Raw genomic sequence first — 14,978 nt, 5'->3', positions numbered from 1 at the left:
TGGAATCAGTAGCAGTTTACATATATGGATAATTAAATCTTTTATGAATAGTAAATTAAATGGGAAAAGTATTATCTAATTTTTTCCAAATACTTTTTTATATTTATATTTATATATATAAATATTTTTACATTTATATATGATATATAATATATTATTTTATATTTATAAATATTTATACATTATATGTTTATATTTTATATTTATATTACATTTATAATTTATATTATAATATTTTATATTTATACATATATAAATGTTTTATATTTATATATAAATGTTTTATATTTATAATATATAATTATATATTATATAAAATATATTTCTATTTATGATTTTATATTTCTATTAAAAATTATAAATTTTATATTTATATTATATATAAATATTTGTGTTATATATAATATTTATATTTATAAATATTTATGTTATATGTATTATGTTTTATATATATATACTATAAATATGTTTTATATTTATAAAATGCAACTATTATACAATAGTAACAATAATAACATTGCTGTTTATTATCCATATCAGCACTTTTAAAAGAAGACCACACTGTGTATGAAAAAAAGTAGTTCCTACCTTATTAGCATATCCTAGACTGTTAAAGCGATGCCCAGTTATTGTTATCGCTTCATTTACTGTGCCATAGGATGGGCTAATGTTACTTATACATGGTGAGTAACAGCTTGAAAGCTCAAAGAAAATTCCATTAAGATTTTTAACTCCAGTTTTATTCTGGATATATGAAGACTCCTCTGCTATACATTCTGCTTCTGAAATGCTCATGCTTGATTCATTAGATACTCCTTGACAAAAAAGAGATGCATGTGAGTTACAGATAATTATTCTAAAGTCAGAACTGGTATCAAACTGCAGTAAATTGGGGATGGTAACAATATTCTGGCAAATATGTATAACATTTAAATAAGGGGCACTAATATATCAATAGCAATAGTATCTATATAACATTTTGTAGTTTGCAGGTATCACTTTTATTTCTCACAATAGTCTCATGAAATAGGTGTTTTATTTAATCGTCATTTTATACACAAAGAAACTGAAGGTAAGGAAGTTAAAAAGTATCTGAGCTGGGACTTGAAGTCAGGTCTTTCTGAAGTCAAGCCCATGGCTCTATCCACCATGTCATCTCTCAAAAAAAAAAAAAAAAAAAAAAAAAAAAACCTATTACCCACATTTTAACTATAGCTAAGTGACGTTGGGTCATACAGCTAATAAGTAGGTCAAGTGAGATTTGAATTCAGGTCTTCCTGATCCCAAAGTTTAATACTTTATCTAGGTATTACCTATCTCTTATTAGATAAGCTACTTTTGTAAAATTATTTGAATAACTGGGGGGAAAAACTTTTTATTTAAGTCAAAAGTTTTCACTAATGCATGGGTACACTATATATAGAATTCTTGTTTAAAGCCTACTACTCTAGGTAAAAGATGGTTTATTGTTCTATAACCTCAAAAATATTATTGTGATTATAAAGTGTCAATCAAGAATTTTGAAAAATTAATAAAAATATTGCTTATAATTGTCTCAGTATTAGGGAGAGGAAGGGGGCATAACTAATTTGATTTTTTTAAATAAAAAAACTATTATAAAGAAATTTTAAAATATTGGGTGTCCCAAAAGTTTTAGGGCAGTTTTAGGCCATTAAAATTTAAAGTGCTGGAAACTTTAGAGACTCAGGAAGATATGCGTTAAAGCCTACCTTACCCACTAATTAACTGTATGACCTAGTCTCTTAGCATCTTGATTTGTAAAAACAGATTATTGAGATATTTTGTGTGTGTGTGTAGAGTGACAGAGACAGAAAGAGACATAGAGAGAGAGAGACAGAAAGAGACAGAGAGAGAGAGAGACAGAAAGAGACAGAGAGAGAGAGAGAGAGAGAGATCTTCAAAGCAATTATCTTCTCTATTAATCTAGGGGGAAATCTTAATATCTATGACACAAATTATTCATTACATACTCATAGCTTTAGTTGGGTAATTTACATTTTAATTGAGTCCTTTCTCATTGAGTCCTTTCTCATTTGTATTTAAAATGAGGGTCCATTGGAGAGGAAAAGCAATAGGGGGCACAGGCAATGAAGGAAAATGAATCTAATTTAAAGTTTCAGAGTTTTACACAGTCACTCCTACCCATGGGAAAAAGACTTAAAAGCAATAATAACCATAATTTATATTTGTACAGGACTTTACAGAATTTTAAAATATTTTCATATTATACTCTTATTTGTCCTGACAGCAAGACTATAACACATTAATTAGGCCATAAGCATTTATTCAGTACCTACTACATGCCAGACATTGTAATAATCATTAGGGATACAAAGAATGGCAAAAGATAAGTTTACACTCTCAAGGACCTCATAGTCTAATGGAACAGATGGGTTTGAAGGTAAATGAGTATCCCCATATGATATATAAGAAAATTGAGGTTTTGAGAATATAAGTGACTTGTTCAAGATCACACAGTTATTAAATGATAGAGTCAGAAGTAGAATTCAAATCTTCTAACTTTCTAATCCAAAGAGTTCCCAAATGATCTATCAGTATTAGAAGTTTCATCAAACATCAGAATAAACAATTTTATTTTCTCTTACCTTGAGCATATGTTGCCTCAGTTCCATCAATAAATAGGTGTAATGGAATGTATTTATTTTTAGCTGGCAAAACATTAATTACTCCTTGCAGAAATATGGATTGTGCTTCATTGATGAAACCACTGCTATAATAATATATACCAGATGAAGTAAATTGGTAAGAAAAAGAACCTGCCACACAAAAAAATGCAAATACAAATTTAAAAAAATACTTAGAAATGATGTATCAGGAAAATTATATTGTAATACAGATGAAATGCTCAAATCATAAGTCTCTTAATTTTTCATCATTTTTTGCAGAGTTTAAAATAGGGATAGAAAGCAAATGACACACTTCCTGCCTAAATAATTTTATAGTAAAATTATGCCTCTATATGAATAAGTTCCATATTTTAAAAATAATAACTATCATTTACATAGCACTATAAGTTTTGTAAGGTATTTTTAAAAATCTCATTTTGTCCTCAGAATATCCTCTTCATCCTGAGAAATCAATGCTATCATTATCTTCATTTTATAGATAAAGTGAGTACAGATAAGGTAGAGAGAAGTTAAATGATTTGCCCAGGTTTACAGAACTGTTAAGTGCCTAAAAGTGGATTAGAAGTCAAATCTTCCTGGTTCCAGGACCAGTACTCTAACCACTGAGACATCCAACTACCACTTTTTTTTTTTTTTAAGCCATAACACAAAGCCAAAGTCATCCCAGAGTCTATCTATCTTTCTATTTATCTCTATATATCTGTGTATATATAATATAGATATGAAGTAAAACAATTTTGAAAATTATTTTTCATGAATGAAAAACTCAAACTGCTAAATCCAAAACTAAACTGAATTAAAAAAATTCTTTTAAGTCCTAACACCACAAAAAAGCTGAAAGGATTTGCGAGATAAGAATATTACTACTTCTAATCTTCAATCAAGACCACATTTTAATTATCTGTATATAACCTGGGAAGTAAAAATAATGATAAATTTCCTAGAATTCATTAGATTAAAATAATGTTCTCCTATTTAAGGTTTCATATCATGTTTAATTCTTACCATCTCATTTAATTGTCTTTGAATGATAGGATTATAGATTTAACACTGTTAATTATTATTTCCCCTCACAAACTTTCTGCTCTTATTTCCTCTATTGTTTATATGTTTCCCCCATTCAGAAATGCTGATGTCCATGTCTAGACATTTGCTATTTTTGCAATCTTCAATTTTATTGTTTTAACAATGACCTGGTTATTTTCCATGATTGATCACATTTGTGTTCATGTTGCTAGTCAGCACTTCTTTATTTTCTATTATATAAATGCAGTTCTAGAAATTATTTATTTATTTATTTCTACAAGTGTATCTTGTCTCTCCATATCTATTTTAAAGTTTTTTTAGGGATGGTGACCATCCACACCTTGTAATTATTTTTAAAGACATCCTTGCATCTAATATAGTACTCTAAATATAATAGGTACTTAATGCTGATGACTGAGAAAGATAATTTGGTAAGTGAAAGTTTAGCTAAATGAATGGTTTTACAGAGTCAGTTAAACAATTCCTATCAAACTACCTTGTATTTGACATTTCTTTGCCTTTATTCTCAAGTAAATTTATGGTTTTTTGTCTTTGTCAGAACCTAAGAACTATTAGGAGCACAGATTTTATTCTCTGCATTTGTAACCTTAGCCCTTAGCATAGTGCCTGACATATAATAATAGCTAAATACATGATTGTTGATTGATTAGTTATCAGTTCACATCTGGACTATTACAATACCCTTCTAATTGGTCTCTCTGCCTCGTGATTTTCCCAATTCCATTCCATCATCAGTAAACTGCAAAGTGACCTTCCAAAAACACAAAATGGCCATGTCAGCATTCTTGCTCCCTTCTACTATCTCCCCTACTCAACAAGTTTCAGTGGTTCCCTTTTATTTTCAGTATCAATCTTCTGTTTAGCTTTTAAAGCCCTTCACAATCCACTAGTCTTCTTAACACTTCTTTTTACTGTATCTGCAAAGCAGTGGCCTTGCTGTTTCTTACAAACTACACTGTATATGCCCATGCCATGCCTTTTCAATGGCTTTCCCTCCTACTTCAATTCTTCTTCTTCATTTCCACTTTCTTGCTTTCCTGGCTTCTTTCTGGAACCAAACTGAATGTCACCTAGTTATGCAAGAGGCCATCTCTCTAACATTTTTTTGAAATCTTCTTCCCACTTTGGTCCAATAATATTTTCTTTTTTTAAAAAAAATTATTTCCCCTAGTTACATGTAAAAACATTTTGGGGAGGTTATGTACGTACATTTTTTTTTTTTTTTGCATATTTCCTTCTGGATCACGTTGGAATGAAAAAATCAGAACAAAAGGTAAAAATTATGAGAGAAAAAAAACAGAAGAAAAAGAAAAAAAGGTGAACACTATATGTTGATTTACATTCAGTCTCTATGATTCTTTCTCTGGATGCGGATGACATTTTCCATTCAAAGTTTGTTGGGATTGCCTTGATCACCAACCCATTGAGGAGAACCAAATCTTTCCGGGTAGATTATGGCACAATCTGCAAGAATCCATTGTCAATCTGCCCTCACCTAATTCCCACCCAGACTGCTAATGCCTTCCTTCTGAGATTACCACATTTCTGGCATCTACATAGTTGGCATATTGTCTTCCCATTAAGAATGTGAGCTCCTAGAAGAGAAGGTCATTTTTTGCCATTTTTACAATCTTTGTCATTTAGCTCAGTTTCTAGTATGTAGTAGGTGCTTAATAAATGCTTGATGATAGATGGTGGTGGTTATTTCTCTTACACTTCAGGAGGGGAATTAACTCTTTTTGAACACTAAAATTTCTTTTAGTAAAAGTTGCTGTTTCACTTTCCTTTTTAAAGTACATCCTTTCAATTTAGCAGTTTTCATGAAAAAGGTAAGAAGATGGTTTCTCTGTGCTTGCCTTACTCTTCCTGCTATGGAAGGCATAGCATATGTCAGACAGTGAGGATGGTGGGAGACTGACCAGAAAAGGATAAAAAATACTTTCAGGTTAAAACTTTCAGGAGGGAAATTGTACTTTCTAGTTGTTAATTAGCTTATTTAAGAGCTTTAAGAAATAGCTGCAGGACTGAAAGTTAGTGATTAGCCTCAAGGAAGAAAGGGCATTAACCCAATGAAGTATGAAGCTAGAATTTAAAATGGATGCCCATCAATTGGAGAATGGTTGAGTAAATTGTGGTATATGAACGTTATAGAATATTATTGTTCTGTAAGGGATGACCAGCAGGATGAATACAGAGAGGATTGGCGAGACTTATATGAACTGATGCTAAGTGAAATGAGCAGAACCAGGAGATCATTATATACCTCAACAACGATACTGTATGAGGATGTATTCTGATGGAAGTGGATTTCTTCATAAAGAGAGCTAATTCAGTTTCAATTGATCAAGGATGGACACACAAAGAAAGAACACTGGGAAATGAATATAAACTGCTTGCATTTTTGTTTTTCTTCCCAGGTTATTTATACCTTCTGAATCCAATTCTCCCTGTGCAACAAGAAAACTGTTTGGTTCTGCACATATATATTGTATTTAGGGTATACTGTAACCTATTTAACATGTAAAGGACTGCTTGCCATCTAGGGGAAGGGTGGAGGGAGGGAGGGGAAAAATCGTAACAGAAGTGAGTGCAAGGGATAATGCTGTAAAAAATTTCTCTGGCATGGGTTCTGTCAATAAAAAGTTATTTTAAAAAAAAGAAAAAGTTAGGATTTATTTTGAGGTAGTACTGAGTTAGGATGAGGGGGAAAAAGAGGTTTAATTCAGGGATTTAGAAAGAGTAAATTGAGAATTCAGAAGCTGTAACTCTTAAAAGAATCACTGAGTCAGGGAATTTCAAGGCTTGAAGAAGGTATTAAACCCCATTTGGCCACAGAGCCCTGGTTTCCATACAAGGGAAATGTGGTAACTTGAGTCCTAGTTACCAGTCATCATCCCTAATTTACAAACACACAGGCAATATTAGAACAGAGAATGCAGTGATGATGCAGTGAAATCAGATTTGGTGTCTCACAATATATCAGGATCGTTTATTTTCTTAACTCCCTAATGAGTTAACTTAACTTAACTAATGGAAAGTATTAGGGTAGGGAAGGGAAGAGGAGAAGGTTAATACAAGACCAAAGACATGGGTGACAGAGTAATCTGTGTGTGACCACAATGGCAGCCTTACTATGAAAGTGACCTACCTCTCCCCCTTGTCCTTTTGGAATGAATTATAAAATTATGCATTTAGAACTAAAGGGGAATTCAAGGATCATTAAATCCAACCTACTTATATGACAGACAAAGAAAACTGAGGCATAGAGAAATGTCCAAGGTCATACAGGTAATTTGCAGAGCCAGGATTTGAACCCATCTTTTCTTTCCAAATCTAGTCCTCTTTCCTGTAAGTATTTTTTTTTTTTGATGACGGAATTGGGGTTAAGTGATTTGCTCAAGGTAGATGCTAGTAATGTTCAGTGTTTGAGACTCGATTTAACTCAAGTCCTCCTGACTTCAGGGCTGGTTCTCTATCCACTATGCCATCTAGCTGCCCTATTCATCTTTCTATGCTTTTCAAATGCTATATGGAAACAGGAGAGGCATTGGAAATTTAAAGCATTTATTTTTAAGGTTATGGAGAAATAATCCAATGTGGGTCCTTATTTCAGGAGTCCATCCTTATTTCCTTGCTTGTTTTCCTTGGAAAATTGTTGAGTGTGGTTATGAGGATACAGCCCTACACCCTTACTTTTGCCAGACCTACCTAAGTGATAGGCAAACTGTGGTGATTGCTTTGGACTGAGTGGTCTTCTGGATGTGAAGGTATTATATTCAATTTGATAAATATTTATTAAGTACCTCCTGTGTGCTAGCATTGTGCTACTGTGCTAGAAATACAAAAAAGGTCAAAAACAGGCCCTGTCCTCAAGAACCTTACACTCTAATGGGAGAGACTACATGCAATCAGATATATACAAAGCAAGCTATTTACAGGATAAATGTGAAATAATCAACAGAGAGAAGGTATTGAAATTAAAAAGGGTTAGAGAAAGCTTCCTGTAGAAGATGAGATTTTAATTGGGACTTAAAGGAAGTCAGATAGGTCAGGAGTAGTAGCTGTGAAGACAGAGCATTCTGGACATTGGAGACAACAGAAAAAATGCCCAAAGTTGAGAAATGGAGTGTCCTGTTTATGGAATAGCCAGGAGGCTAATGTCATTGGATTGAAGACTATATGTCAGGGAGTAAGGTGTAAAGTTAGGAAGGAGCTCAGTTACAAAGGGCTTTGCGTGCTAAACAGATATCCTGGAGGCAACAAAAAACTACTGGAGTGTATTGAGTAGGGGAGTGACATGATCAGACCCTAGTTTTAGGAAAAAATATTTTTGTGGCTGAATGGGGAGTGGATTGGAGAGGGGAGAATCTTGAGGCTGATAGAATCACCAACAGGTCATTGAAGTAATCTAGAGATAATGAAGGCCTGTAATATAGCAGTGTCAGAGGATAGACAGGGGCTTATTGGAAAGATGTTACAAATGTAAAATCAATAGTCCTTGGTATATGGGGGGCTGAGAGATTGTGAGGCATCCAGGATGACTATTGTGAGCCTGAGATATTGGGGGAATGGTGTTGCCCTCTATTAAAAAAAGGGAAGATAGAAAATGATAGTGAAGAGATTATAGGAGAAAAGATAATGTCTATTTTAGACCTATTGAGTTTTATTTATCTATTGGACATCTACTTCACAATCCTCGAAAGGAAATTGGAAATGTGAGATTGGAGATCAGAAGAGAGATGGGAGCAGGAGAGGTAGATTTGAGAATCATCAACATAAATATGATAATTAAACCCATTGGAATTTTTAAAATTACCAAGTAGTATAGTGGGAGAAGAGAAGAGGTCCCAAGACAGAACTTTGAGGGACACCTATGGATAAAGAAGGTGGGATCTGGAAAAGGATCTTACAGAGAAGGAGGAGTCAACTAGGTACAAGGTATTCCACAAGTATCCCAAAAACTTAGAAGAATTTCAAGAAAGAGAGAATGATCAACATTGTCAAATGTTATAAAGAGGTCAAAGAAAATAAAGATTGAAAAGAGGTCATTAGATTAGTTTGGAAGCTGCATTGGTAAATTTTGGATTAAAATAAGGAGAAAACTTCCCAATTGATAGAGCTATCTAAATGCCAAATAGGTTGGTTGTCTTAGATGGTAATGGGGTCTCCCTCACTGAAAGTTTTAAAGCAGTCTGTAAGCAAACATTTAGTAAGCACTTTGTGCCAGGTATTGTGCTAAGCACTATGATTGTATACAAAGAAAGGCAAAAATGTCCTGTCCTTAAAGAATGAAGCTTGGATGTTTCCTGGCAGAGGGAAGTCTTAGTCATGTACAACAGAGGTATTAAATATACAGCTTGCCTATTTGAGTTGTATACTACTGATGGACAAGTTGAATTAGTTGACTTGTGAGGACTCTCAACCCTTAGAATCTGTGAGAAGGAAAACTTGCTAGTAATTAAAATGAAGCATAGAAAAGATAAAAAGTGGACAAACATTCTTCCAGAAGCATTAAGTACAATTAATTAGAAACAGTACAAAAGATGAAGTGGTGATTTCCTGCCACTGGAGTTGAATTCTGTAGTTTTCCTGGAGATGGGAGAAGTCATTCATTGGAACTGGAGTGTATGAATGTACAATACTTCATACATAGCATAGACAGTATATGTATGAAATCCTTTAAAACTGGCCCATGCTCATCAGGAAGTGTTTGAAAGGCCCGGACATCACCACAGAAACATCAAAATAGTTGTTTCCAAATATTTAAAGTGCTTTCGGGTGGAAAAGCAGTGAGATATTCAATTGAGTATCATCTTAAAGGACATAATTAGGACCAATGAGTAGTAATTTTTTTTTAGTAATGCAGACTTCAGTTCCACATAATAAAGATATTTTAAACAATGAGCACAGTCTAAAAATAAAATAGGCATATTTACAAGATTGTGAGTTCACTTCATCACCAGAAGCCTTCCCTAGCAGTGGTAGATATACTGAATGGTGATCACTTGTTAGGAATGTTGTCAGAGGTAGTTCCTGCATCACTTTAGAGGATAATGTCTTAAGTCCTTTCTAAGTCTGTAGAACCTATGAAAACGTACTTAGGACTTAGGATCAATCATAGGAGGTTTCCTAGTCTATTTCCCTAATTTTCCAAATGAAAAGACAAATCCAGAAAATTAAAAGCCTTGTGAGTAGTGAATGACAGAGCTAAAATTTGAACTCAGTTCCTCTGGCTCCAAATCATGCATTTCTGTTCAAATAATTTAAACAAAATTGATTCTTTCTTACATTTAAGGAAAAGATACACATTATAAATTGACAAAAACATACCTGATGTGGTTTTTTGGTTTCCGCTAGTAAATCCTTTGCCATCATAAATCACATTTCCAGGACTAGAAACAGAGAAAACTCGATAGCCTATTCCTCTGATAAAAGGCTGAGCTTGCCATTGCCATATCACCATGTCACCCACAGATATATTTAATACTGATGGAGACCATGCATATCCTTTTCCATAAACTAGGACCAAAAAGGGAAAGGTCATTTAAAAGAGAAAAAAACCATATAGATGTTTACTGAGGTTAAAATATTTTAGAATTAACATTCTAACTTTCTCACATACAGAATTTAATTATTTGGTAAAATAAGCTGAAATCAGAGGAGTCAAGATGGGGAGAAACTATGGGAAACCAAAAAAATTAATTAAGCCTGAATCATCAGGAGGCTTCATCTGGAAAGCAGGAAGTAATTGAAAGACTTAGTCACATATAGCAGTAAGATTTAGAACATTTTCTATATGTCCAAAATTGAACTCATATTTTCCCTCAAATCTCCCACTACCTAACTTCCCTATTATAGTCAAGGATACATCCCCCTTCCCACTCACCTAGGCTCACAACCTCACAACCTCCTCTTTCTTTCTTATTCCTCATATCTCAACTGTTGACATTTTATTCATTCTATCTGCATAACATCATATTTTATGTATCTCTTTTCTCTACCTTGATACTGCCATACCACCCTGGTCCAGAACTATATCAACTTTTGAATCATCTTTATCATTGTTTCATTTTCATTTATTTGATAGTTTTTCCTAGTTACATTTAAAACACTTTTTTAATTTGTTTTTTTTTAAATTGAGTTCTAGGTTCTCCCACAATTTAGAAACCACATGTGAAGTTATACAAAACATTTTCATAAAAGTCATGTTGTGAAAGAAAACGTAAATCTTCCACCGTAAAGAAAAAAAAATTCTCAAGAAAAATGAAGTTGAATGGGGGGGGGGGGAAGAAGGGAGAGAAAGATTATGCGTCAATCTGTGTTCAAACTCAATCAGTTCCTTTTCTGGAAATGGATAGGATTTTTCATCATAAGTCCTTCAGAGTAGTTGTGGATCACTGTACTGCTGAGAATAGAATAGTCGTTTACATCTGATCATTCCAGAACATTGCAATTACATTTCACTTTGTCTAGTTCTTGGAGAAGTTTCAGATTTCTTTTCTAAGAGCATACTGCTCTTCATTTCAAATAGAATAATAATATTCCATCACAAACACATACTTTATTGAACCATTCCTAAAGTAATTCATCTCAATTTCCAATTTTTTGCTCTAAGAGCTGCTATAAATATTTTTTGTACATATAGATCATTCCCTCCTTTTTTTGACTCTCTTGGTTTTCATGTCTAGTAGTGGTGTTTTAGGTCAAAGGAGATGTATGCATTTGGATAGTATTTGTTTTTAAAGTACTTTATCAAAAAGTTGTATGATAAAGTGAAATATAAATAATCTTATTTGGTTCCTGAGGACTTCATTAAAAGTCCTACTCTGAGTAGTCTGTGTAAGCAGAGTTCCTAGCAGATAATAATGCAATAAATATGATTTCTTCTAGTTTGAAGTCTTTCTGTTTGACAGTTTAAGGCAGAGCCAACGCTTGATGTCCCAAAAGAGAGATTCTCTTTTGTCTCTTACAGCCAATCAAGTGTGAGTTGGGGGGAGGGGAATGGAAAAATACTTTCCTGAGAATTTTTCCCTGCTTGACAAATGTGGCCTATCCTATTTGGCACAAATCTCAGTTATTGGGACCAAGAAGGTTTTCAATCACTCATTCAATCAACATTTATTAAGTACCTGCTAAGTGCTGGTAGTTCCTTAATTTTCTCAACAAGATGCCAATATATGTGGCTATTTCCACAGAATCAGAGTACATGTTCAGAGGGATGGAATCATCTCTGTTTAACTAATAATATGGCATGGTTGTGAATATTAACACGCAAAGATCATGAGACTATCAGGTAAGGACCAGCTTAGCTTAGTTCAGAGAGACTCATCACTGCAAGACTGGCCTTAATGTTATGAATTTCTGGGTCGCAACAACTTTTGACCTTATTTCCCAAAGTAGCAGTGTCAAACTCAAATAGAGATGAGGGGCACTAAACCATACATAAACCACACATCCCTTTGAGGTGTATATTAACTTAGAAAACCTCAAATTCATATTATTTGTGTTTTATTGCATTTTTTACTTATTGTGTTAAATAGTTCCAAATTACATTTCAATGTGTTTGGGACTGTATTCCAAAGTGTTGTGGGCTGCATGTTTGATGCTTTTATCTCAAGGTGCAAAGAAGTTGAGCTTGTGTTGAGAGAACAGGTCCATACTGATGAAACAACAGATTCTGTGTATTCTTGAAGTTAGTTTCAGGTAAGGCATGGAGGGTTTGAAAAGGGGGAGAAACTACATAAATTAAAAATTTATTAATAGGATTCATACCTGAATCTTCTCCTTGGTTGGTAACTCTAAATACATTCTTTGTTGAATGGAGAATACATGTTATATTATTCTCTGAAGAGGATGTCACATTGCAAGGAAATGATCCTAGAAGGGTCAAATAAATAGAATTCATTTTTAGTTAACTATTTTAAGGAGAGATATTGATTGGATTGTGCAGAGCTTTTTAAACGTTATAGATATTGGCCAGAAAAATTAGTTGTGGTTTAATTCCTTAGGAATTGAAAATCTTCCAAACATTTTCACCCAAAGTGTTAGGACCTTTGTTAGGTAGACTTTAACACGAATATAAGGCAGGACCTTAGAGATAATTCTACTTCGAGTTTCTAAAGGAGAAGATTGATTTGGCAGGGCTGACTGGAGAAGGATTGAAGTGAGTAAGAACAAATTGTGGATGTAGTTTCAGGGCTTAGAAGAATATCAAACACTAGATTTAGGTAGAAGAAATTTGGGAGGACTTCAAGAAGAGTTGAAGAAAAAGGGCATGAGCTGAAGGAAGACAAAGAGAAAGAGATTTATTCTTTATGACAGGGAGGAGACCCTTTTTTCTGCCAAGAGGCATTTGGATATTTATAACATCAATTGTGGACCATACAAAACTATTAATTTATAGAAGTCAAGGAGTGAGAGGTTTTTCTACCTAACTTTCAGCTCATAATCACCTGAGTTGATTATTTTTAATTATGCAAATGCTATGTAAATAATTTCATGGGCTTTAAACAGCCAGAGGACCAGAGATTCCCCACTCCTGCTTCAGGAGGACTCAGACTGAAGTAAAAGATTGAAGAGAAGAATCTAAGGTCAGGAGAAGTGAGAAAAACAGATACAGATGAAGGACTCAAAGAGAAGTAAAATAAATGACCAGAATTGAAAGAGGGTAAAAAAAGAGAGGGAAAGAGGGAAGAAAAAAAAAGAGAGGGAAGGGGGGGGAAAAGGTAAAGTAAGAAAAAATGAAGGAATTTGTAGCTGGTTTTCATGTACTAAAGAGTCTATAAAAGTTTAACAAAATTTGAAAATGAATTCTAGAATCCTCAAGTAGTTTAAAAGACAACTACTAAGGAAGTTATGGCAAGTATGTAGAGCAGGAAAATTTTTCAGAAACTTGCTTAAGTGTGCAATATTTAATTTTTTTTGTCACAATCAAGGGATTACTATTTATGTTCAGAATGAATGATAGTCTTTCTCCTAAAAGTGGGGGAGGAGGGTTTGGGCAATGTCTTTTCACACTCCATGGTATCAGAGAAACTAAGAACTAAGAGTTATTCAGTCAATAAGAATTTATTATTAGTTCCTTCTCTTAAATGCTAAGGACTTTGCTAAGTACACAAAAAGAAAAGAAAAACGACAGTTTTCAAAGTGCTCACAGTACAATGGGAGAGACAATAGGAAAGCAATCATGCACAAATGAAGATATAGAGAGGATAAACTGGAGATAATTTCAGAGGAAAGGCACTAGCGTTAAGGAGGATCAAGAAAGGTTTAATATAAGAAACATAAATTCAAAGGATAAGAATATGATTATCCTGCTGTATAGTCTGCCTTTATCAGACCATATCTGAAGAACTTTTTAAAGTTCTGGGCATCACATTTCAGGAAAAACACCAATAATCTAGAGAGCATTAAGATGAACAAAGTCAGCATGTTGAAGGTTGTGAAGTTCATACTATGTAGAGATAAGTTGAAGGAATTAAGGATTCTTAGCTGAAAGATCAGTTAGTCAGTCAGTCAACAAATATATTAAGGATTTATTATATGGCAAGTATTGTGTGAAACATTGGAGATTCAAAGAAAGATAAAAGCTTTCTGCTTTTGAGAAGTTCACAATGGGGAAACAGCATACAAATTACTATGTGCAAAAAAGATCATTTGGAAACGACAGAAGGAAGGCACTAAAATCAAAAGGTCTCTCTCACTAGGGGACAAAATATCTAGGTTGAACTATCTGAAGGGCTGTCATGTTAATAAGGGATTAGTTTGGCCCCAGAGGACAGAAATAGGAAAAATGGAGAGGAAATTTAGGACTTATTTCAGAAAATCTTCCTAACAATTTGAACATCTCAGCAAACAGTAGGGATCCTTGTTTCTGGAAGTCTGAGTATAGACCAACCATTTTTGGGTAGATAATTCAGGGGATTCTTTTTCAGATATGAGTTGCTAAAATCCCGTTCAACCCTGAACTCCAGATTCTATGACTCTTTAATATCCTCCTAATCTCACACTTCAATTAAACTGGACCCATGGTCCTCAATGCTCAATCATTAATTAATTAATTAATGCTCAATCAATAGCCTATTTTTCCCATTTGGGATTCATATTTTCTGTGAGATCAGATAGGTCCTTTTTATTTGTAAATGGGAGTTAAATATGAGATTTATAAGCAAAAGCAGGAAGACTGAGGTTTGATATAACAGAAACTTCCTAAAAACTAGAGATGTTCAAAGTGGTAAATAGATTTTCTTGCTTGGGAAGGTG

At 33.6% G+C, this 14,978-nt stretch overlaps 1 protein-coding gene across 1 annotated transcript in view; it reads right to left on the bottom strand.

Annotated features, from left to right (window-relative positions):
- Positions 1-14,978, bottom strand: part of PKHD1L1 (PKHD1 like 1) — a 167,411-nt gene that overhangs the window by 84,923 nt on the left and 67,510 nt on the right. Inside the window, exons 34-37 of the mRNA XM_051970994.1 lie at positions 12,489-12,593; positions 10,047-10,235; positions 2,628-2,798; positions 589-815 (exon numbers count right to left, since the gene is read on the bottom strand). Of these exons, the coding sequence (XP_051826954.1) occupies positions 589-815; positions 2,628-2,798; positions 10,047-10,235; positions 12,489-12,593 (692 nt within the window). The remainder of the gene's footprint in view (positions 1-588; positions 816-2,627; positions 2,799-10,046; positions 10,236-12,488; positions 12,594-14,978) is intronic.

The sequence above is a fragment of the Antechinus flavipes genome, chromosome 1 (genome assembly GCF_016432865.1).
Source record: "Antechinus flavipes isolate AdamAnt ecotype Samford, QLD, Australia chromosome 1, AdamAnt_v2, whole genome shotgun sequence".
NCBI lineage: Eukaryota > Metazoa > Chordata > Mammalia > Dasyuromorphia > Dasyuridae > Antechinus > Antechinus flavipes.
This window is presented reverse-complemented; position numbering and strand designations above follow the sequence as displayed.